Source organism: Hyalella azteca, unplaced genomic scaffold (assembly GCF_000764305.2).
Source record: "Hyalella azteca isolate HAZT.00-mixed unplaced genomic scaffold, Hazt_2.0.2 contig7054, whole genome shotgun sequence".
Lineage (NCBI taxonomy): Eukaryota > Metazoa > Arthropoda > Malacostraca > Amphipoda > Hyalellidae > Hyalella > Hyalella azteca.
In genome coordinates this window covers 597,293-624,939 of record NW_025937189.1, presented here as the reverse complement: position 1 = coordinate 624,939, position 27,647 = coordinate 597,293, and the positions used below count along the sequence as shown (strand labels likewise).

At 43.3% G+C, this 27,647-nt stretch overlaps 1 protein-coding gene across 2 annotated transcripts in view; it reads right to left on the bottom strand.

The window, feature by feature from the left end:
- The window catches only part of LOC108668727 (zinc finger protein 521), a 30,655-nt gene extending 9,359 nt beyond the window's left edge, over positions 1-21,296 (bottom strand). Inside the window, exons 1-4 of one of the 2 annotated variants that reach the window (XM_018155970.2) lie at positions 21,030-21,296; positions 6,714-6,818; positions 4,399-4,481; positions 52-194 (exon numbers count right to left, since the gene is read on the bottom strand). In XM_018155970.2, the coding sequence (XP_018011459.1) occupies positions 52-194; positions 4,399-4,481; positions 6,714-6,818; positions 21,030-21,108 (410 nt within the window). In that variant the 5' untranslated portion in view covers positions 21,109-21,296. Of the gene's footprint in view, positions 1-51; positions 195-812; positions 3,183-4,398; positions 4,482-6,713; positions 6,819-21,029 lie in introns of those variants that run through there. The other variant, XM_047881105.1, reaches the window with a different exon arrangement.
- Positions 21,297-27,647: the final 6,351 nt, after the last annotated feature.

Sequence of the window (27,647 nt, the reverse complement as noted above, 5' to 3'; positions counted from 1 at the left end):
ACACTCTTAGAAAGTACAGCAGAGCTGTCGGAACCGAGTATAGTGTCTTACCTCCGTGAAAAAGCGGCGTCACACAGGCCGCACTTGTACTTCTTGTCTCCGGTGTGCAGCTTGAGGTGGCGATCTCGAGATCGCTTGTGTTTAAAATGACGCCCGCAGTAGCAGCATCTGAATGGCAGCTGATCAGCGTGCCCCTGTAGGAAATAAAGGTACGGTCTGTTGACTGCAGCCAGGCACTTTTGCAGGCTTTGCTGCACTGATCTGCATTGACTATTGTCGTCCACCTGCATACAGTCAACGTCAGAAACATTAGACCAAGTTTGATAATATGAGCTTTGGATGGGCGGCTGCTCTTTGGGAGATTAAAATACATAATGAACCTCCTCACATCAGGCGTAGATGATGTATTCAAGTTTATGGGAGGCAGGTTGGGCGTCAAAATCCTAGCAGGTGAGAGCCGCGTTCCGCCTTTCGCCCCCAATTGGTAAGGAAACAAGTTCTTAGCCATGGTAGGAATGATGCAAAAAATATTAGGGCATCACATAGTTATTAATGTAAAGATGGAAGCACTTTCTCGAGTTCCAAAAAGCCGCATACTTAGAATAAAACGAAGGACACGCCCACCGCGTATGATAAAACAATACTGAATAAATTATGTGATTGTAATATCATTCGACTCATTTAATAACACGCACAGATTCTCAAGCATATAATGCGGAAGAAAACGAAGTTTCAAGTGCATCTATCTGGTTTCGAGCGATTTTGAAGGAGCGCATCGTTTAACATAGCTCGGCAGCATTGCCATCGCTTACCTTCTTGGACTTTAGTTGCTTGTGAAACGTCTGAGGCTCATCGCAAGGCGCGTGATGAGGCTTTCTGATATGCGTCCATCCATCATCAATCCCAGACTTTCGTACTAGGGTAAGCTTAGGGAGTCGATCACTGCGTTCTTTCGAACTTCTTTTATGATTGCTCTGTTTTCTCTTGTATTGTACATCAAATTTTCGCCGACAGTTTGTTTCTGTCATTAATAATTCTCTCGGCGCAAGTCGGTTCTTCGTTTCCTCTCTTCTAGACTCTAATTTTGTGGGCGTCAATTCATGCCTTGGATAAATAAAGTTAGGCATAGAACTTTCTGCCAAATGATACGGCGCGCGATTATTATTATTAAAACCAGCTTCAGGTGTGCGTTCAGAGCTATCACTGCTAGACCTCGGAGAGCAGCAGTTAGGCAGATTGTCCAGACAATCAACATAATCTAAATTAGAAGTAAACATGGATGAACTAGCCGTTTGGGGAACGTAACATTGGATTGCAGGTAAACAATCCATTGAGGGCTCCCAAGAACGAATGTACTCGAGCGTATTGAGGGAAAAAGGAAGAGCAGAAGCAGGACGGGATGGTAATGGTGCTAGCGGAGAAGAAGTCACAGGAGGTACAACAGTTTGTGAAGTTTCTGCTGTGAGACTCTGATCATCGTTTGCGAAAATAAATGAAAACATTCCTCGGTGACTAATTTCTTGCACGTCGTCAGACTCGTAATCACTTACATGAGACACATGATGTCTGCTGGTCATTGCGCTGACGTTGGCTGTTGTAGGAGTGGAATCATTACATAAATCTACGCCTAGATCCTCCTTCACAGTTTTCGTAACAAATAATCCACACTTCTCGTGAGCGAAATTATGCTCATCCAAGTCAGAACCAACTTCAATAACTTCTTTAGGGCTCAAACAACGGGAAACAAAAGGATTCAGACAACAGCTACCTTTGAATGTATTTTGATCATTCTCCTCTTCTGTTTGAACGCTATTCTGGATTGGGTGCTCCGCAAAGATCTCGGCAACCGACGAGCATCCAGGCTGGTCATAGAGGTCTGAAATGCTATCGGAGTCATCCTTTTGAGGCAGATTCAAACTAGCTAAATTATAGCTTATTGTTTCCTTATGTTCGATTACTGGACAGCCAAAACTAATATTATTTTTGCATGTGGCTTTTTCCTGCTTCCCTGTGAGTGCGGCTGTCTTCTGACGACTTCTTTCTCGAGACTTTAACAAGTTTGGTCGCCGACTGAAGGCCTGATTTTTGCTTTTGGTGGAGAATGGCCGTTTAATGTGAGGAAATCTCAACTTTACCGGCTCATTAGCTTGGGAAAACGATGCGCCGACAGTGGTAACTGTCTTGGAACGCACGGTAGTGTTTTTTATTGTATCAGCAAATTTAGCGTCGCAAACCTCTTCGCTAGATACCGGTGAATCATTAATATGCAGAATGGTAGAATCATCAGGTAAAAACAAAGTCAAATTGTTAGCTGCAGATGACGCCTCATCATAGGATGCAAAACCTGATAGGATACCATCACTTTCCGGTTTACCAATCGACAAGGTTGACATTGGAGAACATGGTAAGAGACAGTTCCTGAAATTACCATTTAAATCCAAACACCTGACTGACTCGGCGAAATTTTTCGCTGGAGCAAAATGATTTCGATCGCGAGATAAGTAATTCGTTGCAGGACTGGATTTCGGAACTTCCAAGTTGTCGACATCGATTCGATTGCCATCGCTTGACGTTGACGAATTACGACTAAACTCCTCGGCGCATTGCGGTGCAGAGGTTTCGGCTCGCTCAGTCGCACCGGACGCAATATGAACGGCATTTTCATGTAATGTTTTGTAACCAACGTAGGAACACGCGGTATAGGACTCGTTGAATGCTGAGAGCGGCTCTGAACAATATGATTCATTCATTCGAGTTATTTTTTCCAATTCTTCCTTGATGAAAGATTCAGTTTCAGCAAAAAGCAAACATCTGCACCGATTTGCTCCAATGCATACTAAATGAGCATTGAATGGCTCATCGAAAAATAAATTTTCGAAAAATTTCAGTCGGGTAATGTTGCTGTGCGCTGAGTTTCCTTCATACTCTGCGACGTGGTCATTCCTTCCATCGTCGCTGGGACACGTCAGCGTGTCATCGTCATCGTAAGACGAGTGCCGAACTCGAGAAAAATTGAAGAGCTCAGTGCTAACAAAATCGCAAGTCTCTTCACGGAGAAAAAGTGACTTGCTATGAGCGACAGCCATCACTAAATTACCCGCCTGATTAGTTCAGAATTCGGAATAATTGTTGAGCACACAGGAGAGGGATGTGAATGCAGAGATTTTCGGGTCATGCATTCGCTGAGGAGAAAGAAAGCTATGAGAAAATAAAACAGAACAGCAACAAATAATTTGCGAGATTTGAAGAGAAAGATATTTAGTAAATTGAAAAAAGCGCACTCGTGTTACCATAGAGTATCATACCGAACACTCATAACATTAGAAAAAATTGTCAAGTAAATTTGTATCTCTTTTCGGGTAAAATTACGCAGAGGTTGGACATCGAACTTCGTGATTGTCATAAAATGTTGTCGTTAAAACCAAAAATTACGATTTAACCATTCGCAATGAGATGGAATTATTTGTACAGACATTCCTTTATTTTGTGCATAGGTACATTTCAGGTTTGGACGGTGACGAGGATTTGCAAATGAAAGGAATGTTAGGTAGATACCATATCAAGTGTCTATAGGAAAGAAGATTTTGCATCGGTCATTTTTCAAAGATGCTGTCAATACCACGGGCTAGCACCAGCTCGAAAGCTATCAAAATTATATTTATCTAATTATATTGCATACGTATGATTTGAGCTAGAGAATATATCAAGTTATATGAGAACCGATCTGATTTGAACTTAATTGATAAATAGTTCAAACTTGATCGTGGGCCATTTTCATGAGAAAATGTAAATTTTTGCACTTGATTTGAATTGCTTGGTGTATCCCTTAGATCAAAGCAATTACGAGAATAAAGATAATCTATCCTCAATTTACTACAAAACTTGATATGTTTGGGTGTACCTGATGATATTTTATTTTCAAATAGGTATAAGTAAGAGAGGTGAGCTACTTCATCATAACACTTTGACTCGGATTTCGTTTACCAGATGGCGTAACTGATATAGGCTTCGGAATGAATCAAGTCTCTGGGTTTTAAACGCTTAACAAAAATTATTGTCGAGGCCTAGTTTGGCACGAGTATTGATGAAAGCTTTTTTTCCAGCGCGACTTTTGGCAAATGATTTCGTATAAGCTTCACACGTGACGCGTGTCATTGATGGCGTGCGCGAAGAATTAAAAAATATTTGCAGGTCTTGGGAAAAAATTGCTGACAAAATCGCTTGCAAAATTAAGCAAGATTAAACAAGTAAGTGCATGGGGAGCAAAAACAAAAAAAAAAGGGGTTGTGTTTATGACAGAATGTAAATATAAAAGAGAATATGAAAGTTCCACAAGAAACGAGAAAAAAGCGGTTAGTGTTATAGTAAACGATGCGTCAAATGCGTGTATAATTTTACCTGTTCGTGTCTTTTGAGGAACGATAATCTCGGGAAGGCCCTGCTGCAGTAGCCACACAAGTAAGGCGTGTTCTGGGTCACTCCTGCACAAAGCAATACATGTCTTAGGTCATTACTTGTAGTGAACCGCCAAGCGTCACTCTGACATGAGACAAAAATGGAACACAAAATAACATTTCAGATTTTGAAGACCATAGTTAAATTCGGAGCCCGAATTCTCTCGAGAATAAGTCGATTAATTTAAAACGTAAACGAGTAATTATAGGTCGTTCTGACTCAATACGGAGATAGTAAATGGAGTTACGGGAAAGATAGCAGACATAATTTGCCGTTCGCTATCAGCACTCAGTCCTTTCGAGTCGTCTCGTAATTTTCTCTGTATTTAGACTGAAAATAGCCATTAAGGTATAGAACATAATAGAAAGATGAACAAGTGAGGAAAAAATGATAGTGGAATTACCTGAAATCAATCAGCCATTGGGGCTGGAATTTGAGTAATTAAACGTCGCTTATTCGATCGCCTCTCACGCAGGTACACCCAACAAAACGTCCCACCCTCGTCTCGTCCATAAAGTTGCCGCCATATCCAAATTTCCAACTTTAATCAATTCAACGGAAATTGTACTTTCGTCAATTTCTCCAGTGCCATTAGTTGCTAATCTTTACCGTCTCAAGCGAACTTTGTCGAAAATACAATGATTGAATTCCGCCGTTTCACATCTTTTCAACCGTAATGAAAATCATGAGAGGCACGCTGAAAGTTATACGCAGGCCTGCGCAATACGTATATTATGGCAATACGTATACCGTCGAGTGCTGATAGTCGACAATAAAACTTGAGCAATACGTGATAAAGATGACTGCAGAAAGATTTTATAATTAGCCATTCATGTTAAATAAGAACCTATATTAATCGAAAGCGCATTTCTGCATTGGGATGCGTGGCTATCACTTGATTTCTGCTTTCAAGACACCATTCTATGTATTGGGTTGAATTGACCTCTATCCAGTTTTGATAATTGTTTGTTCGTTCGTTGATAATTTTGCATTCGAAGATCTGGTAAAACCAGAATTTGTATTAATTATTATTTATTACCTGTGACTTTCGGACTTTGCAGAAATGGATCAATAAACGATTTTTTAGCCATCACATGAAAGGAATGACTGCACACGTAAACTTAATTTATCCGTATTTTGGAAAGGAGAAAATTGCAATACAGTATAATGTACCATAAGATTTGACATAAGTTTAGACAAACTTGAGTATATAAAATTTAATGTTAATTGCGGCGGATGCACTCCGAAGATTTAGAGGTCAGTAGCCGAGTGAGTTAGAAAGAAGTTTGAATGCACCAGCCAAAGACGGTTAGGGTCGATCGAGATAATGTACTACCACAAGACATTTTTAACGATCCATTGTGCGAGCTGCGTCTACCAACTACAAATCGGTTCTTGATCGATATAATGCCCCGCTGGCGACCAAGACGAATCTATTGACTTGAATGATATTAACAAATATATTTAATAATCAAGATTCAGCAGGAATGAGGTAACAATATATGTATGTAAATAATGAATAACTTCGAAGGTGTTTCTTCGATAGAAAGCAACGGCCGGTCGACTCTTATATTGCAAGTCACGCTACTTCTAGGGGCTTTCGAGTCTCTCACGAGTTCTTACCGTCATTTAAAAAAACTTAACACTGAATCAATGAAAATAAAATATTAATACAGCAGAAAGTAAATCATTGCAACGAATGAGAATTTCAAATTTAATAACTAAACCTGGAACGCGTCAGCTCGTGTTACAATAAAAAATATAACTCGGTACTCACTGGAGTGAGTGCAAGAGAGCGCATTTTCTCGTCGACGAAAACTTGAAGTCACGGACTGACAGACAGACGGACAGACAGACGGACAGACAGACGGACAGACGAAACATGCACAATAGTGCATGTTTTCCATACACGAGAAAATGCGCTAAAAATAGAGAATCGAACCTTCACACAAATAAATATAATTATAACCGTCCCCACTACAGAATCAAGTTCAGAGAGTAAGGTACTCAAGTACGAGTTACACATCTTTCTTCCAACGCTTACAAGCAAGACAATGTACCTGTTGTGGCTGATGCCTCGATGTCACACATCTTTCTTCCAACGCTTACAACTTACAAGCAAGACAATGTACCTGTTGTGGCTGATGCCTCGATGTCACATCTTTCTTCCAACGCTTACAAGCAAGACAATGTACCTGTTGTGGCTGATGCCTCGATGTCACATCTTTCTTCCAACGCTTACAAGCAAGACAATGTACCTGTGGAGGCTGATGCCTCGATGTCAGTGTCAGAGGCGGAGTTGGTGATGGCGGGCGGGCGGGGAGACGAGTTCTCCTCACCGGCCTGGCGCTGCTCGCCTGGCCCTGTGCATCAATAAGAAATATCATCAGGGCGGACCTTAGGACTCCGTTCAAAAATGTCCTATTATTAAAGATGGTGCTTCACTTTAACGCACTTATCTTGAGAACCGGGTCAAGTTATGCTCAGGTTTACTGACCATGGATTGCATAACACGTTTAAATGTAACCACACACAGTTGCACGGAAAATCTTTGACGAATTTTAGTCGGGTTACAAGTTATTGACCGGCTAAGAACTTCAATACAATAGAGCTTCTTGTCCGTGTATGTTATGATGCCAAGACAAGTTTCAAGCGCTAATGATCCACGAGGATATAGAATACTAGCATTTATTGCGGGAAATAGACTTTTTAATTCATTAAACATAGTTTATATAATTTTCTTTCATTTGCTTAAGACGCTTGAAGCCAAAGCATGTAATTTACTGAGAACCAGCGCAATACATCGTCCAGCCCAATAGAAAATTGCACCGAACTATGTAAAGATCCTTCCTTTTTTCACAGGGTAACGCATCTAAGAATGAACACAGAAGCGAGCTGTCGACTTATTTGGCGACTTTAGCACCATTTCCGACATCTAAGCCCATTACACGGCAGGAAAAAATAAATGCATTCACAATCGAATCGGAAAACCTTGAAAGTGAAACAAAAGCAAGGTACGCATTATAATAAACGAAATTATGCAGATACCTCCATGAAGGTCAACAATATAGTATTTTTAGTACCACAAGCTTCGTAATATTAATTACCTAACACATCGAAATGTTAATTACAGAACACATCGTCATATTAATTACCGAACACATTGTAATGTTTAAAACCTAAACCAGCGTTATCTTCAGAAAAAGAAACATTCACTCACGTTCGAAAAGCAGACAATAATAAACCTAATATTTATTATAAGTTTTTAATAATATATATATTGTTTCGATACGATATTGCACATCATTTTGCATGATAATCGTATCGTATGGTATATAATAATCCCGGCACATCTTACTCGGAATTAGATGTGCCGGACAGATAATAAGTTAAGCAATTTCTCACGTGGCCATGTCAATCTCTTCGACGCCAGACGCAGAAATTAATTTTCATAGAAAGCTGCAACTAAAATTTAAATTCAAGGATAGCGCAAAAATCGCATAATTGTCACGGAAAAAGTTAGCATACACCCTCGAATATGAGCAATTTCAAACTGAAACTATACAACCATGTGGTACTGAACCTAGGCATTATTTTGTTGTTTATATCTAGTAATCTAGTATCTAGTAAGCTACATCTAGTAACCCAGAACATCACAGGTCACCCGCCAAGTTTTATACGGTTGGGAGGAGGCAGACGGGATTAAATGACTCTTTTGGCTGCCTCCAAATATAAACTCGGCCAGATGTAGGAAATAAGGTAAACGATGATTTATCAGATAAAATCAAATTTTCCACTACTAGAGGGACCAATTCTGGAAATTTTTACACAACTCTAAATGCATTGAAGCATTTTCATTTAAACCAGAGGTTTTCTAATTGAATATTTTTCATAGAATTAAGATCTGTGCAGCTCTCGGTGGACAGTCATTATGGAAAATGGATTCTGTGGATGTCCATTGAGGTCTGCATTAATTTTGACGGCCGTGGTCTTTCGATTGTATCACAATTTGATTTCGATACCGATGATCTCTCTCAGACAACTTCGACTTTGGGTCAGACCTGTGCTTTGCCGAGGCGTTTTTTCTTCTCTTTCACAGCAGTCATTACTTTTGAGACAGAACCTCTAAAAAGGTCAAAGCATTCGGGAAGTTTCTGTCACACTAGCATCTGCCATACGGGCACCAACAATTTGGCTTCTTTGAAAGTCAGAGAGGTTTGCCATTTATAGGTTTTAGGTTAGGATATAGACACAAAAATTTACTATACATAAGTATCTGTGCGAGGATATAAATAGCAGCAACAATATTTGATATTTTAATAATAACAATAATAATTAGCGATATCAAAATGTCGGGAGTTTCCTTTATTTTGTTCAACCCTTTTATATGCATGAACAAATTTGATCCCATAAAATAAGAAACAAACATTTCAAGATTGTTCACACAATTAATTTTACATTCATCAAGAATAGCTCAGAGAGCTGTCGAGAGCTGCTCAGAGAAAACCCTACAGAACTGTCGACTTCAAGCGACCTCGCGCTTCTCGCGACACCCAACGAGTTCAGAGCCTCAGCTACAGCGCTACTAAACATAAATACGTTCGGCTCGATCCAGAATACATAAAAATAAGAAGCTACGTAACGTTGAATTTCTGCCTGAATGAAGCACGTGAGTTGAGCTAGCGGCTGCTGTGCTGAGCGCCAAGCAGAGCAGCCCACGAGGCACGAGAAAGAGCTCGAGTGTCTCCAGGGAGAGACGAGAGGGCACAGCCTGGGGAGGAGGTCGGGGCGCCTTGGGGGAAGAATAGTTTATTGATCCCCAGCAGGCGGAATCCCGAGGGACTGCAGGAGTGCTGCCCTCGAGACCCAGGGGTTGGGGAAGAGCACAGGGGAGGGTTGACGGAAGGGGTTGGCCCCACACTGAGCAGAGCAGCAGGCGAGGCACGGGGTTAGGCCGTTGCCATTCATGCAGCTCCATAACGAGCAGAGCCCCCCTGAAACGCTCAGCTGGGAGCTCTTAACCAGTATTTCGACGAAGGTTGGAGACATACTTCCCTTGGGTGTAGTTATCATACGTACAGAGGAGTTCCGAGGTGAATGACTGGAGCGAAATCTAGCTACACATTAAGCATTGTTTAAATCTCTATTATTTCCTGTAATATAAAGACGATGCAAGTATTTCTAAAGTATTTTTTTTCGATCTGAAGTCAATCATTGCATCTACGTGTATATGAACTGCGCATCAACAATCAACGGAACTAGCAATTGCGATGAACAACGTACGTTTTCGTAGCTATTACACACTGAACAGTGGAGTCGATGAATACACACATAGTCCAAGCAAATAAATAGATGTAAGATATTAGCCAGATCTCAATAAATGATATATCGATATCATAACGACATATGTTCATAAAAACTGAAAATTATTACGCCTTTCGATTACACATCAAATTATATCGAAAAGTTGCACTATTGACTTGATGGCCCGAAAGTTGACAAAAAAACACACGAACCACCATGATACTAATAAAGCAGACTCCTGATGAATTGATTTTCAAAAATAAATGATAAACGAGGTATGATTAATATGTCATTAAATAATGAATAAATAAGTGGTCAAAATTCCCCTCGATGACGCAGACAGGAAAGCTTAGCAAGAAAAGTTTCGGCGCCATGAGACATGAAGAGAGCCGCGAGAGGCGCGTCCCTGAGGCGACCGCAGTCCCGAGCATGGCTGATGAGAGGAGAGCCATCAGCGCCAGACCCAGGGTCGTTCCCTGAGGAGGCGAGCAGTACGAGAAACCCTTGCCAGGAATAGACCAGCGTACCGCGACCTCGCGCATACATCGCAGCGCGACCTCGCGCATACATCGCAGCGCGACCTCGCGCATACATCGCAGCACGACCTCGCGCATACATCGCAGCGCGACCTCGCGCATACATCGCAGCGCGACCTCGCGCATACATCGCAGCGCGACCTCGCGCATCCATCGCAGCGCGACCTCGCGCATACATCGCAGCGCGACCTCGCGCATACATCGCAGCGCGACCTCGCGCATACATCGCACCGCGACCTCGCGCATACATGAAGTAATTTTTTTCACCTGTTGAGGAAATTAGAAGACAAGGAGGTTGAGACGAGAGCCATCACCAGACGTGCTTCATAAATTACCTCGTTGGGGCCGCGAGCCGCAGCCAAGACAAGTTCACTCATCGGAGAATCGAACATAGCACGCCATCCCGATCTGTCAACTATCTTGCTACTAAATCCTTGCACGTAAATAACATCCGAAATAATTTCCAGGTAATTTAGTTAAAAGAAAACGACAAAAACGTTTTGCCTAGCCTTAACTAGGTAGAGACCCCTCGCACCATCTTGTCTCATGAACGCACTCGATTAGCAGCGGCTGAAATTGTTGGTTAAGGAATTTCCAAAACCGAAAGGATGCAATTCTATCCGATTATATATGTGTTAACCCAGAATGCAATAAGAAGATTTTACTAGCAAAATGCTTGCTACGACAGAGTAGTCATGCCCATATTGAATTCCATGAATTACGGCACACATTGAAATATCTTATTTTTGCGCTCACTATAGAAAGATTCAGCCGCAGCGATTGAAAGTGCGCGCCTGAACGTTAGGCTGCACAACCCAGGCCTAAGAAACGCGCGATCGCACATAAATGGAGCCGCCTTGAAGAATGTCAAGAATTTAACGTCCAAATCGTGATTTCCCCACCGGGAGAACACGTCCCCTCAAGGGCGAGACTCTCAGGCGTTGCATGTAGAAGAGTTTAGGTACAGTCGTCAAAATGAGTTTCCGTGATGATTTTTTCCCAACATGACTCACCCATGTCAACACCTCGTTATATGACGATTATTCAATAATTCAGCGATGAATAATTCAGACAAAGAGCAAATATAATTCTGCAACACCATACATGAGCTTACTTGTTCTACGTGTACCCACCTGGCACTGCCAACCTGTTCTACGTGTACCCTTAATACTTGTGTTAACCTGTTCTACCTGTAGCACTGTAGTACACGTTCTAACCCGTTAACCCGTTCTACGTCGGCGCGATGCCCGGCTTGGTCATCTCATGTACACTGGAATATTATTTGACACAATAGTCTAGCCATTTGTATGAGCATTTGAAGCAACTGTTAGTTATGACGCATCGGTAGACTCAAAACATTTGTACTATCGTAATAGTATTCGAATTAATTCAACGGGGAAGAGGAGTAAATCAAAATGGAAAACTTTCAAGCGGTAATGACAGCGAATGAGTTGAGAATTTTTGCTCCAACCCAAAATGAAACTCTCTAGAAGGTACGGTTAATCAGTAAGATTATTTAATTAAAAACTTTTAACCTGATGATGAGACAGTGCAGAGATAAATCAGACCTTTCAATCCCGGCCAGACCTTTCAGTCAGCGCGCGGCTCCATGCCAATGAAGATGAAATGCCGTCAACACTACGCCGGCAACAAAAGTTCCAATCAAATAAAAAATCTTAAGTGAGCGCTAGCACTAATTCAGTGATACTCTCGTCTTTAATTGATCATACATTTCATTCATTAGAGTGTTATCTGCATCAAAATTTCCAGCGAATGTTTCTTTAATCCGACCGAACTAGGTGCCGGAGAAGACAGAACTTAGAGGCAGTAGGCTCATCTCTAGTCAAATACTGTAACGAGGTGCTCGGTGATCGCAGTTTTGGTTGCATCTTAGTTTCATCTCGCGACCTCACGAACTTGCGGCGGAAGCTAAGGCGTGGTTAAATGTTGATGTGAGTGTACTTACATTCTATCAGTACAGTACGACATCCCGTAACATTCAAGAACATATGTATTTCACACAAGTAACCTAATTCGCTGTTTCTTTGATTCGTCATCGAGACATCGATTATACGGAGCGTACTTCAAGGTTTCTTTGAAGAAAGGTTCATTCTTTACGTCATCTTGCCATACATGTGCATGCCAGCACTCGGTCCAGCAGCGGACGATAATCTAGCTGCCAAGATGCGCACTTAATTGTCACTGTGAGTACCGCACGGCTTCTGGATCTGCGGCTGAGTGTAGTTAATAGTTAAATTTGTTGCCTACGGCTGCGCCCCTAATAACCAACTGCCTTGTGACTCTGGCTACACCTACTCATGGCCTAGTTACTCGAGATGGATAAGCCAGCTTATTAACCGATACACGTTTCGTATTGGATAAAAAATTTGACAACTTTAATTTCTTAAATGATATTTCTAGACGGAACAAGTAAGTGCACCAACTGGATCGATCTTGAATTATTAACCTGTGGAACCATAAAGACTTTTGTCAGGAAGTGTACCCTGTGGCTGTGAACGTAATCCCTGCAGCCAGTAGCTTAACACGGTGGTGCCCGCGCATGGAACTGCCCATAGCACGAATGAGAGGATTTCCTGCTGCAGTCGGTAGCTTGTAACCGTCTCGAATGTGTACCTACTATGTGCTGTGTGACTGTGTGTAGACAGTATAATTAGATCTGTATAAACAATTACTACGGAACCAATGGAACGCATTATCAATTAATAATTATGCATTGGAAAAAAATAGATGGTAGGCCTAGGTAAAAGCCACGAGTCGAATATAAAATTGAAAACTACATTTAAATAGAAGCTAGGTTACTAGGTATATCACGGTTCATGCATTTCGCAGTCGATTAGTCTGCTCAGCCTGTTAACTGCTCAGCCAAGCTGATAAGTAAACCAGAAAAACAACTAATATTATTATTACCAGAAAACTTTATCAACATCAACCATCAAGCTATGCATGAAACGAGGAAATAAATCAAATAATACACTTTGCAAGAAGATTAAGAATGTTCCCAGCTTGGTATTATTGCAGATTAACTACATCCAAAAAAAGGGTGTGTTTTTTTTAATTATATGTTTTTTGGGGTGTAGATTACGAATCTGAAATCCATTTTTGGCGGTCGGCATCGGAAAACCGATTTTTTGCAATAATACCGATCACACGTAGCGCACGACATCTTGAATGAAACTTACCCGTTGCACTGCAACGGGTAAAGAAGACAAAAATGCTACCCGTTGCACTGCAACGGGTAACATTTTCGTCTTCTTTGTCCATAAATCTGGAGTTACATTGCCACATCGAGAGATCACAACCTAACGCCAACTCGCAGGTTGGGTTGGTTCGCCCAGGTTCCTTTTAGATCAAAATGCTATCTAAAAAATAAAATGGATTTCAGATTCGTAATCTACACCCCAAAAAACATATAATTAAAAAAAAAACACCCTTTTTTTGGATGTAGTTAATCTGCAATAATACCCCCAGCTTAATCAACTAGGCCTATGTACTTACCTTGAGGCTTGAGCACTTCTTGTTGTTCAAAGTTTATTCACAAAAATTCAGCCGTTGCACGTGGCGAGTTCAAAACCAGCACAGCACTTAACTAGCAATAGAGAACAACAGAAATATTCATCTATATTCTCATAAGGTGCATGTATCTGCAAGAACAATAACCAAAAATCGAAAGGTTAGAGTCAACTTGAAAATAAAATAGTGTAAGGTTTATGAGTCCTGCAGATTGAAACCGACACACGGGCAACCAGAGTCACGTTGCGACGACGTAACGATGCCGCACCTTCTCCCGGCCACGGTTCGCTCTCGACTGACGGGAAACAGAAAAGGCTGAAAAGCATGAAGCCATGAATACTGAGGATGGCGCCAACAGCAGCATTGCAAAATTATTAGTTACCTCGTTGATAACTGACCACCAATATGGCTATAAATTTCACTTTTTAGCCCTTGATGTTATATCAAATCGTTTTTGAACCTTTACGCTTACCGCCATTCATATGACAGAATGCAAGCGCAATTATAAGGTATCGATCAATCTACCTATATCCTATGCCCTATGGTATGGGTTGCTGTGCACTTGAATTGTAATTGCTTTTATCTTTAATTTCCACAAAATCACTCATTTATTTTCATTATTTTCATTTACTTTTTGTAGTTAGTCGTACTATCGCACCAATGCCTCTAAAAACTAATTATTGCTAATAAACAAACTCGAATTTGCGACGGCACAAATTACTTGTCTGATTTATCTACGACTGAACCCTGATCGAGAAGCTTCCAATAATACTCAAAATAATAACAAATGCGAATTTTCTAATCATTAAGGTAGCCATTCTCATTTTTACTTTCTTGTACTTGGAACCACCGGCAATGCACTATTAACTGTCATCTTTATTACAGTCAACCATTCTAAAGGCCCGTTTACACTAGTGGCAACGACATGCGCTTTGAGTCGTTTGCTGCAGTGCCTCACCGCGCACAACCGTTTACACTACTTTTGTACTCGGTTGTTTGAGACCGCGCGTTTTTAATTCAATTTAAATTCTTAGTTAATTTGCGATTTAAGCATAGAAGTGATATCAATTCTTTAATAGCTATCTACTAAGCGCCGCGCTTGTGTTGCATGAGGCATGGCCCCTGTCAATATTGCTAGCTCGTCAATCGGTCAAGAAGCGCATGCAGAGGCTGCAAAGCGCCTCTGCATGCGCTTTGAGGCACTTGACTCTCGTGTGTTGCCCCTAGTGTAAACGGGCCTTAAGAGATTGCATAGAATTACCATGTCGGCTACCACGTACGCAAACATGTCGATCAAAAAAGCGCCACAGTGATTGTTCCTGAAAAACAGACAATAGGAGAAACCAAAGTAATACCAGTAATTTGTCCAAGAGTAATTTGTCCACCAGTAAAGTTGACATGAGATATTGTTAAATGTGTGAAAAATGTCTTGCTCGGCGTTCACAATAACAATGAATAGGTGTTTTTCGATTTTACAAGCAATAACGCGGGCGTTCGACTAAGGGTGACATTTTCACCATTTAAGATCATTTGGGTTCGTTCAACTCCCACATAGAAGCAACACTCAAGATGATGATAACATAATACCAGAGTTCATTAGGCCATATTGCTATCGGCCTGTCGTCGATTCTCAACCACCCGGCCACCTTGCCGAATTAGACCACAATTTTTCTGACTAGTAGCAGGTTTTGTGAGACGGCTCCACCATTCTTGCATGCACAGCACAGAGAGAAAACACGCCACAATTTGGGACTTCGATAAGCTCGTTGGGATACACGTATGTTGCAACAGCAACTAATTTGAGTGGACTAACTTTAACTGAAAACAATTGGTAACAACCTCACCAACAGCACCACAGTCCAACAGCAACATAACCACAGCACCACCACAGCAGCCCCACAGCAGCATCACAGCCCCACAGCAGCACCACAGCCCCACAGTCCAACAGCAGCATAACCACAGCAGCACTACCACAGCAGCACCATGCACAGCTCCACAGCCCAACAGCAGCCCCACAGCCCCACAGAGACACTACCACAGCAGCAACACAGCACCACAGCAGCACCACAGCCCCACAGCCCCACCAGTGGGACGCGCGGGCGCTATTGATCCCCGGGCCGGGGCTCCCCTGGGAGGCCGCGGCACTCGGGGGAAATTATGGCCGCCCTCCCCCACCCATCCAACCTCCTCTCCCCCACCCCATCCCACCTCCTCTCCTCCACCCCATCCAACCTCCTCTCTCCCACCACCTCCTCTCCCCCACCACCTCCTCCTCCCACCCCTGAAGGGCGGGGGCGCCGCCATGGTTGCCTGCCACACGTTCTACCTTCATGGTGAGCCTGACAGCACCATGGTTACTCATGGCATGCTATGTCTGCACCATGTGAGACGCAGCGCCATGTGAGACGCAGCGCCATGTGAGTCACAGCGCCATGTGAGACGCAGCGCCATGATTGATAAGAGGCCGGGGCAAATGGACGTTCCTGCGAGACTTGCAAAACTCAGTAAATAGGGCAGCAAGACAGCCACATCCTGACGTCCACAGCAGCAAGACAGCCACATCCTGACGTCCACAGCAGCAGGACAGCCACATCCTGACGTCCACAGCAGCAGGACAGCCACAACCTCACGTCCACAGCAGCAGGACAGCCTCATCCTACGTCCACAGCAGCAGGACAGCCACATCCTCACGTCCACAGCAGCAGGACAGCCAATTTGAATGTTGTGGTCGATTCATCTTGGATGTTAACATGATGTTCATCTTTGTATTTAACCATCTACCATATTTATGCTTGTTACTCAGACTGCATTCATGGCGGATAATGTTGTGTTGGGTCACGGAGAACACAGCGTATCGTAGGTTACGAATTTCTACGTAATTTATACTTGTGAAGGATTCCCTAGAATTCCGCGGCGAAATAAGATGATCAGAGACTCTGTATCGTATTTATTGATGGTGAAAGATAAAAGAATAAATTTGCAATACAATGATATAGAAATGGTTAACATGGTTATTGCGTTTCGTTTGTGACAATGTAATGCAAGCGCAGCAAGACTGCAACGAAAGAGTTATCGGACTAAAAGCGCTCACCGAATCAACGGAGGAAACAGGGTAAACTTTTGCGATACATAAATGGCAAAACGGAGAGCGGAATCCAAGGTTGTGTTCGGTCGTAGGTCTATAAACGTTCTGCTTAGCGAATGAATTTGGCTCCAGATTGCACCTCTTATTATTAAGGGATGGAACGAGTTGTGATCCAGGAGCCTCAACAATACTACATGTACAGTTCAGGACAAAGATGGAATATGGAGACCATAACGGTAACAGATGATATTGTAAAGCGTTGGGCCATTTGCCAGAAAAAGTCTGTTGACAGAAGTTTCATGGATGATGGCGTAAAGTTTAGAATGCGCAAGTGAGGGTACGAAACTAAACACAATACTGGACGCGAGTAATTAAGTTCTGATGCATTTATAGGCATCCGTGTTCTTGTTGAAGCTGTCACGAGTAGGTTTCAATCGTGCACTCATAACGTATTGTTTTGACTGCAAAATTATTATATATTTTGCGGCATCAGAAAACATGGAGCATGTCCATGCCAGCACGAGGTCACAGCCTTCAGTCCCTCTACAAATATCCAGCACGGCACATTGGGCAAGGCAAACACGGTGGAGTTTTGAAGGGAGTCTCAAGTGCCCCAAGTTCATTATTTTTCCCTGAGTTCAGAGAAGGGAAGCGCGGGCAGGAGCTGTGCCGCACCCCCTCCTTTGTTCCTCAGCTCTAGAGAGCCTCCCTCGAAAAAAGGCCCCCGCTCTGGGCCGCTGACCCCCGCTACGAATCCCATGGGACCCCAGGCTGAGGGTAGGGCAGCTGGTGCAGCGATGGGGAAGAGATGGAATGGGATGGGGAAGGACTCTTTGAGATATGCAAGGATGGGCTTGGGGAGTCACGCCAGATGGAAGATTGTGAGGTGCGTGGGCTGTGCCGTGGCAGGCGCTGTCGGGACTTTCATCAGCATTTGCGCTTCTGTCTACAGCAGCAACAACTTAGCTGCAGCAGCAGCAGCAGCAACTCAGCAGCTGCAGCAACAACAACTCAGCTGCAACAACAACAACTCAGCAGCAGCAGCAACAGCACCGGCAGCAACAGCACCAGCAGCAGAAGCATCAGTAGTAGCAGCAACAACAACAGCTCAGTAGCAACAACAATTCAGCAGCAACAGCAACAAAGCATCATCAGCAACAGAAGCAGCAACATTAACACACCAGCACCAGCACTAGCTGCAGTCTCAGAACAGCATTAGTAGAAAAAGAGAACTAGCAGCAAAAGAGAACTAGCAGCAAAACAGCACTAGCAGCAGCAGCAGCAGGGGGCAAGCATGGTCGGTGCTGTTGTCCTCAAACCCTGCGCGGTTCTCCACGCATCATCGCAGGACGGTGAGCTCCCTGGCCAAATGTTCAAGAAGTTACAAACTGTGGGCAAACTGCGCGGAATAATTAACACATTATCGCTACCTAATATGTTCGTGCCAAGCGTTCGGAACTGTCGGTTTTTTGTTTAGGGGGACGTTCCAGGGGGGGAATTATGTGCTTGAAAATACATCTGAATGACGGTTGAGGGGACATGGGTGAGGGGACACGGGTGAGGGGACACGGGTGAGGGGACACGGGTAAGGGGACACGGGTGAGGAGACACGGGTGAGGGGACACGGGTGAGGGGACACGGGTGAGGGGACACGGGTGTGGCGATAAGGCGTAAAGGCGATAAAAATTTCTGAGAGAGCAACTTAATCAGAAGGGAAAATATTTTAATAATTAGAAACCCCACATAATTACTCGACAACGGTAAGAAAATAAAACTGAAACTAATTAGAGGACTGCTGGTGGTGGAGGGGCGGAAGGCGGAGGGTGAGGGGAAGTGTGTAGCAGAGGAAGAAGAGAGGGAGGGGGGGGGCTCGAGTCAGGAGGTTATTTAGCGATGTCCCCTGAGCCCCGCGTCCCTGGGGAGGGACGGAGGAGTGTAAGCTCTTTAGGGGACCTTGGGGACCTGGGCAACTGCCGGGACCTGCTGCTGGTGCTGGGACCTGCTGCTGGTGCCGGGACCTGCTGCTGGTGCCGGGACCTGCTGCTGGTGCCGCGACCTGCTGCTGGTGCCGGGACCTGCTGCTGGTGCCGTGAACTGCTGCTGGTGCCGGGACCTGCTGCTGGTGCCGCGACCTGCTGCTGGTGCCGGGGCCTGCTGCTGGTGCCAGGACCTGCTGCTGGTGCCGCCCCATTTTTAAGCCCTTTCTTAAACTAAATTTTCACTATGAACTCCAAATATATTCAATCAAGTAATAGGCATATATTCTAGCTTAAGCTTCTTGCTTAACATTTGAAAGATTAATGCACTCATAAGGCAAAAATTGGAAAAAACAGAGCAGCATCATCGCTGCTCCAGAACATGTATGCCTAAATTTTATTCATAATGCCAAGAATTCATGGAATTTCCCATCGGAGTTCGTGCTTGAAGGTCCTAATGCATCTCCAGCGGGTGCTGAAAGTGCTCACTTTGATGCAAATCCCGGCACTCGGCGCATGCCCGCGTCTACGACTCCCTGGAGGCACTGCGGTTCGCAGTCACAAGTAACATTCATAGCCGTAAAAGCGGCACTCGAGGCCCCCATTGACATCCCATGCTAAAATGACGCTTGTTCCTCGCGAAGAAGAGCATCTGTGTGCAGCACACAGCGCAAATTATACACCAAACGAGAGATGTGTGGCCCGGCCTCGGCTGTGTGGGTCATGTCAGTACACTGCTGACAAATATCCTTTCATCCGATCGCTACTGACGCATAACTAGCAGCTGTCAGCGAAGCTCTGCTCAAACGCAACGTTCTGCTGCCATCGGCTGACGGCAAAGAAAATGACATTCAGCTTTTCTGATAATTAGTTCATTGCTGGCACAACTTTAGTATCTGTTAGTATCGCTGACAGTAACACCCTTTAAACATCCGCTGACTGTCAGCACCAGCATCAACTGTCAGCACGAGCATCAACTGTCAGCACGAGCATCAACTGTCAGCACCAGCATCAACTGTCAGCACGAGCATCAACTGTCAGCACGAGCATCATTTGTAATCAGCAGAATCGTGAATATTTTTTGAAGGACCAACTGCAAGCCACGCCAGGATGGATGGCGGCGCCAAGACGACCGCCCTCATCTTCCGGCAGTAGGCGCGGTCTCATCCTAACTGCCCTGAGACGCGGCACTAATCCCACAAATGGACCAGCACCGCTTCTATTGCCTTCACCACCTCAAAAACTCGTGATGAATCAGCAATGTCTGATGTTCGTCCGATGCAGAACTGCACCAGCTGCTGTTTGCGGTAATTTGGTGGCTTGTGTTTGTGTTGATATTGCAGCAGAAACGCGGATTGTCAACTGGGAAGTCGGAACCACATCTCTAGAGTTTATATCCTGTATCAACAGCTGGCCGGTAACCTATTTAGAAATAAACCCTGATATTTGGAATCGTAGGATTTACATACTAAGCATTAGGATTTACATATTAAGTATAGAGACGACAATAACATTATAGTACAGTTTATGATCTTTTGTGTTGGGAATAACTTCAAACGGTAATTGGTGAATAACTTTTACGAACAGTTTAACTTTTAAGTTGGTTTATCAGTCACATTATTACGTTTACACGCGCGTCTTTGTGAGCAGCTATACAGCTAATCCATTACCAGGATATCTTACAAATAATCTTGGGTTTCTGTTGCGAAATAGTTGAAACGAAAAGAGAAACGAAAGTTTCTTTTGCGCAATAAGTTGTGTACATTTGACTGGTTCAAATTATTATAAGCAATGAATTGATATATAGTACCGGTAAATTATTGGCCAAAATAATCTTGAGACAGCCACTGATAAGTTGCGGTTAATTTTCATTAGTTGAATACCAAAGAGAAAAATTCGGCAATTCAAGAAATGTGCTCACCACGTGAAGGAGCAGCATTAACGTACTCACCGCGCGAGTATAAATGAGACACACTAAAATTACAACTTATTTATTTTAAAAGCAAATGCAAATTCATCTCTGGTCTAAGTCATGCTTTGAATTCCGACTTGTCTAGTATGCAAATTTTCTGCTAATTAATGCGAAAATTCATGATGTAAAACTCCAACTTTGTTGCAGCAGTTAGGTTGTTTTTTACTCACCGGTAGCCAGGTTGCCCTCGCTGCTGCCTTGCGAACTCGCCGTCACCGAGGGTTCACTTCTACACACACTGAACAACATAATAATTTCATCGTCGCACACCACGGGCAAGCGATGTCAGAAACCACAAATACACGGTAAGTCATTTACTAACGCGAGTGCATTAGGCAAAGGCACTCTAAGAACTAACGAGACTTTAGACAGGCACGGACCACAGAGTGCTCGTGCCACGGGTACGAGGACCGAGGAACGTGCACCTCCTTCCTCCACCGACCGCCGCCACTGACTGACTTGCAGGAGGCAACCACGACGCACCAGCCGCTCGTCATGGACTGCAGGCAAATTTACGGCACCAGGCAGTCAACACGCTGGGAGTAAATCCAAAAATATTATATTGCTATTTTTAAATAATATTTTAAAATATTTATTCAAAAAGCAGTAGAATATGCGACGGACGTTTGCCGGCTGAAGGATTGCCTTTGCCCCGAATTGACATGGCCATAAGTACGTCAATTCGTTTAATTATTGACGTGACAGTTACGGTTGAAGTGGAGATGGCAGAACTGTAATGTCCCAGCTTAGAAGCAAATATGTCTCAGTGTCTGGTGGATGTGAAGCAGGAGGTGCAGCAGCAGGAGGTGTGTACAAGTGACTCACTGTACACGCCCACTATAAAATTTTCTGCATGCTTTCCACCGAAAATTAAAGCTTCACTGAATTAATGCTATAATAATTAGAGTTTCAAGTTGTAGGGACTATATGAGAGAACTAACTTATAGACAGTCATGTGGGCTGGCGGTGGCGGCGAGAGCAGTCCGCAAGATTATTTATTGCCCCGACGTTACGCGAGCGCCCGGTGAGCGCCCGACGAGCGCCCGGTGAGCGCAGCGCTGAGCCCGGAGACGTCCTACAGAGAGCACCGACGCGGGAGACCTCTGCAGGCCGCAGGAGTCTCCGTAGAGGGGGAGGGGGGAGTGGCAGGGGTGCAGGGGTGCTGATGTGCTGCTCTGCACCCCGCCTGGCACCCCATGGCTGCCGGGCCTCCTGCTGCTGCAGCCTCATGTTGCTGCTGCACCTCCTGCTGCTGCTGCTGCTGCTGCGCCTCTTTCTGCTTCACCTCCTGCTTTTGCTGCTTTACCTCCTGTTGCTGCACCTCTTACTGCTGCTGATGTACCTCCTTCCCATGCAGCACTCTGGCTGCAACATCCTTATGTTGCACTGTAATGTCACAACGATGTTACCGTTACTTACCTTATGACCTCTACTGTAACATAACATGTGATAACTCTGGCGCCTGCTGAAGACCACCACTGCCCTGGATGTAATGGACCATCATGATTGCTGCCTTCCGGAACGTAGCCTTCAACACTTCTGGACCATCATATCAAGGCCGTGCGTCGAACCAGCCCTCGGTCGAACGGCCACTCGTAGAAGGACGATAAATTTTGGAACAGAACTATGCTTTCTGAAACTTAACCTCAGATGCGGTGCACGTAAAATTACGTAATTTAACGATGCCCGGAAGTCATATTCGATCTACGGCCTGGTGGTGCGCGGCAGGTTGTATGCAATGCCGGAGGAAGACAAAGCCGAGTGGTGCACGGCTGATTGGTGGATATCCGGAGAGATCCCAGACGTTCGATTCAGGGCTTATTAGTGCACAAAATTGGTGGTGCACGGCTGCGCTCCCCCGTACGCCATGTGACTATACACGCCTACCTTCTTACTTCAGACCACAGCAGCGCTGTGGTCTGAAGGAGCGCTGGGGTCTGAAGACGCTGTGGTCTGAAGGGACCAGCGCTGTGGTCTGTTAGCACAGCGCCGGGGCGTAGTTTGGTGGGGTGGCGGTAGGTATCACGTCGGAAAACGTTCTTTGAGTCTGCCGGTCTGTTTGGTGTGATGGTTTAAATTTGATCGACAAATATTCTTTAACAAAGAAGTCAGAGGTTTTACTCCCGTTGTGAAACAATTGCTCAGCTTTCACTTCTTTTCAATTCTACAAGCAGTTGATGCGCGGATGCATCAAGGTTTTTGGATTCCTTTGGCCTATGCGAATTTGACAAGAGCTACATTTACTGCGAGGGTCTAGCAGTGTTTGAGTAATAAACTTACACGCACTTACTGCTTTGATGCAAATTGATTTGGCACGGCCGCAAATTGAATTGAAATTTGGCCCAGTATATTATGTGTTTGGATAACAAACAACTAGGAAACATTAGTATTTATTTTGACTGTACTATCACATGCAAGTAAGGTTTAAAAAGTTTCATTCTTCAGTTGGTATAAACTGAAGTGTGAGATTCAAACTCAAAGATGTATGCCAAGAAAAAGAAAGGTTCTTCATATTGTACTGTACAAATTATGGTACCCCAAGAAAACAACTTGCAGGAATGGCCAGCAGGTTCTGCTCATTTCAATCGGACAAATTCGAACTACGTGAGGCAAATTTTCAGTCACCGAAAGCAGGTTAACGAAACGTAACTTAATCCTGTTGAAATAAATTTGAATAGGAGTGGCATTCAGAATTTAGTGTTGTTGTGGCAGTTAACACTCACATGGAAGACAATTCCTGCCAGAAAACATCAGCCCACATGGCGCAGGTGTTGTGTCTACGTTATTTCAATTCAAAAAGCCTTAGAAGGGGAAGAGAAGGATTACGTAAATATGGACTACGCATCCTAAAGGATAAATGGCACCCCGCGCCTGCTGGTCTCGGGGGCCATCCTATTCGTGCGTTGCGGTCATCAGGACGCGGTACCCTCAATAATATGATATTATTTCCTTATCTTAGGATATCATTATCAGAAACTTCATCATACTGATATCGTTATAACTACTTAAATATCATCTTCAAAGGATACCTGAGAAACACTCCCAGCACAATATTTCCCTAAGTAAAAACGACTTTATTCTCGTGTGTTTCCGTGCCGAATATTGTCCTTATTACCGCACTCCTATAACAATTTAGTTAAGGAATAATCATATTTCCCTGCGTTGTACGTAGAACGGATATCAACGTAGCGCTCACGTAAACAGGGTCGTCGAGGTCACCTCAACTTCGCGGTTTTCGGATAATTAAACGTGGTTAAAAAATCGGTGTTTGTCAGCGTCAACTTCACTGCCCAAGATTAATGCAGAAAACTTTCTAGCCTGAAAATTGCGGAAATTTGTTATTATATGTCCTAATTTTGAGGTGAGCTCGCGGTCAGCCTCTGGTGCATGCAAGTGGCCCTCAAGTGGAGGCAACAGCTGGCGGGAGGCCCTGTGTCAGAGGAAGTGGTCAGAGGACGTCCCACCAAGTCTGGTGCGCACCACAGCAACACCCGTTATGGTAATGCGCACCACAGCAACACCCGTCATGGTAATGCGCACCACAGCAACACCAGTTATGGTGATGCGCACCACAGAAACACCCGTTATGGTGATGCGCACCACAGCAACACCCGTTATGGTGATGCGCACCACAGCAACACCCGTTATGGTGATGTGCACCATAGCAACACCCGTTATGGTGATGTGCACCACAGCAACACCCGTTATGGTGATGCGCACCACAGCAACACCCGTTATGGTGATGTGCACCACAGCAACACCCGTTATGGTAATGAAAAGCGCCTCGTAATGAGAGCATCGCAGTGCACGCAGGGGAGTGAGCCCACGCAGCGCTGGCCACCACCGAAATGATCTCTAATTACTGACTTCGGTAACGGGCCAGCAACTCAACATGTTTGCAGCGTGCAGCTGGTATTGCTCACAAAAAAACTCCAAACTTTTCACTATAATATACAGTGTAAGAGTCAAAGTACTCAATAAGTCATATGACCGACCTGGACCAGTACTTGAAATATGTCCATCTAATTCTGTTCACTTTGAAGTTCCGCTAATACGAAATATTATCTCAAGTTATAACACTATCGACTTTCCGGATACGTCGATTGCTTAGTCTGAGTGTCTTAACAGATCTTACTTCTCTCTGGATTAGGCATTTTGTTGCTACAAAAGAAATAATGAACAGCTAAGACAATAAGTTCGTCTGTAGTTTAGTTTTCTTCATCGATGAAAGGAACAAAATTTCAGTCATCCTACAGAGCTCCGGAGTAAGTATAAATTACATTTTAAACGAGATAATAATAATAGTTTTGTTAGCTAATCGTGTTATAACCACATAATTATTAATATTATCATGTGATGAAATCATTAATTGGCGACGAGGAAAACGAGTGATAGTGATCCAGCAAGACACGTCGTAGATCTGCACCTCATCCCCCACCCGAGCTCCCACTTCATGACGTTGCCGCGAATTATAAAATCAATTATAAAATCTGAATAAAAAACTAATTTAATAATTCCGTTTAAATGCGAAATTTGTTAGCGTAATAATTGTAGCATTGAAGTCTCACCGGCAGGAATATTTTAAGTAGTAAACAGCCGGTGTGACTCAGTAACAGTTTCAGGTAAAGAATAAACTATATATCTTGACTCAATCCTATCTTCGTTTGCTTGTAATCTGCATTCAGGTTGTACACAGCGTGGCTCAGGATTGGAAATCCTGGAATCCCATTACAAATCGTCTGCGTGATTCTGCCACGGGATTCTCAAATTCTGATTCTCATTCTGGAGTTTAGTTAGTTGAAGGACATTCTGACAGAAGTACAACATTTTTGTTTTCTTTAATTTCAATTAAATGAACACGTTCAAAATTATTACACCTCTCCCTCTTCCCATTTTCCATTTTATCACAATTCCTCGATTAAAAAACATTTCAGGCCCAAGTAATGTTTCCACGCGTTATGCATCGCATTTGCGCGGTTTTTTTTTCATTATATATTCCTAGCGTCTGGCTTCAAACACGCGAACAAACAAACTTCCACGAATATAGAATAAACTATAATTTGAGCGTGCATATACTCCATTATTTTCATCAAATGCTTCCGGGGTTCCGGCCTGCGGTCGATTTAAATCCGCCCTGAGAACCGCGGGGTGGAAAGTTGACAGACGGAGACGCGTTCGCGCAGGGGCGGGAGTAACGGCAAACTGTGTCGGACGAAGGGTTTATTTCTGGGTCTTAGACATGAAAAATATGCTTGACCGCTTTGGGCTAGCAATTGTCCTCACTACAGCAATTGTCCCGTATTTAAGAGAAATTCAATTAATGTCAGGAAGTCAAGTTGGACACGACTTTTTATTATGAGCGAAAATAATTATTTCTGAGAATTAAGAATGTTTGACTCGGCATAAAATAACACAAAGGTTGACCTTGTCTAAACAAACGCGGTCTCTCTAATGCTCTGCATGCAACGAAAATACTCGCAGTTCCAAAATAAAAGCACCTCAAAAAAATTAAGGATAGCTGAAAAAATACAATTTTATTGAAGAAATTTCACGCATGTTCTTTTAATTTAATTTTAACTCTAACAATCTTCGTATATTTTTTATATTCAGTACTGCATGAGAGTTCGTTATACGAACCATTGAGTAATGGAACTATGCAAATAAATAAATAAGTTGTTAAAATTTTTTAAATTCAAGCGAAAAAATTATACGTACATATATTATAACTAGTAGCAAGTTAGCGTAGATTGATATTTAAGGCAAATTTTCGTTAACGATTATCATTTCGTTCGATAATTAAAGTATTTCACGCGACCGCGGATTAATATATAATTAATCATTCAGGATATCACTGGAGTTTCAGGTCGGCATCAACATAAACCAGTGATATCCTATAAATCAGTGATATACAATATGGAGTTTCAGGTCGGCATCACTTTTCCCAGTACTTAAGTTTCGGAATTTTTTATTAATCATTTCCTGCGAAGATTTTGACATCACGAGAAAACATTCAAACTACCGAACGTTTCCCTATAACTAGATTTGCAGCTCAAAGAGAAGCCATATAATGATAAAATTGCTTGCTTGAATTAAAATTGGTGGAAGAATTACGAATTAGCAAGATTATTAATTTGGTTGAGCAATAATTAAGAATGAATTAACAAAATTTCTGAAAATAAGTTTACTGCTCTTGTGATAGAATAGAATAGAATAGAAGTGTCGGCGTTGAAGACATAGGCCCATGGCCTGTTGCCGATTCTTGAACTTTTCGTGACTTGATTCACAAGGGATCCGGCTTTTGGAACCCGATCTTTCCATAGCTGACGATTGATTGAGATAGCTGCTGTTTTTTTAGTTTATAGCCGTGGCCCCTGGTGTTGGTTCTTGTTTCAAATTCTAGTAATCCTTCTGGGACCTTGTATAAGCCATGAGTATATTTATATTTATAACCAGCCTCTGACCACCAATCGCCGGTAACCTCACTTAACGGTTCGTATTGACCATAGTTGTCTCACCCACCAATTACCGGATGCTGAATAGGTTAACAGCTGCCCAATTAGCTACGAAGCAATGCTTAAGGCGGGACGGGATTTATAAGTTATAACAAATGCAAGTTCAAGGTTTATTAACTAAGAAGTTTAACGAATAGCCTACTACGGAGCTAAGACGCGGAGGAGAGAGAGAGCGAGCTAACTGAGGGACAAAGCCCTTTATCCTAGAAGAGAAATAATCATAGTAAGTACACTGTTAATTAATACGCCTAATGACTACCCTGGCAATGGCTTTAC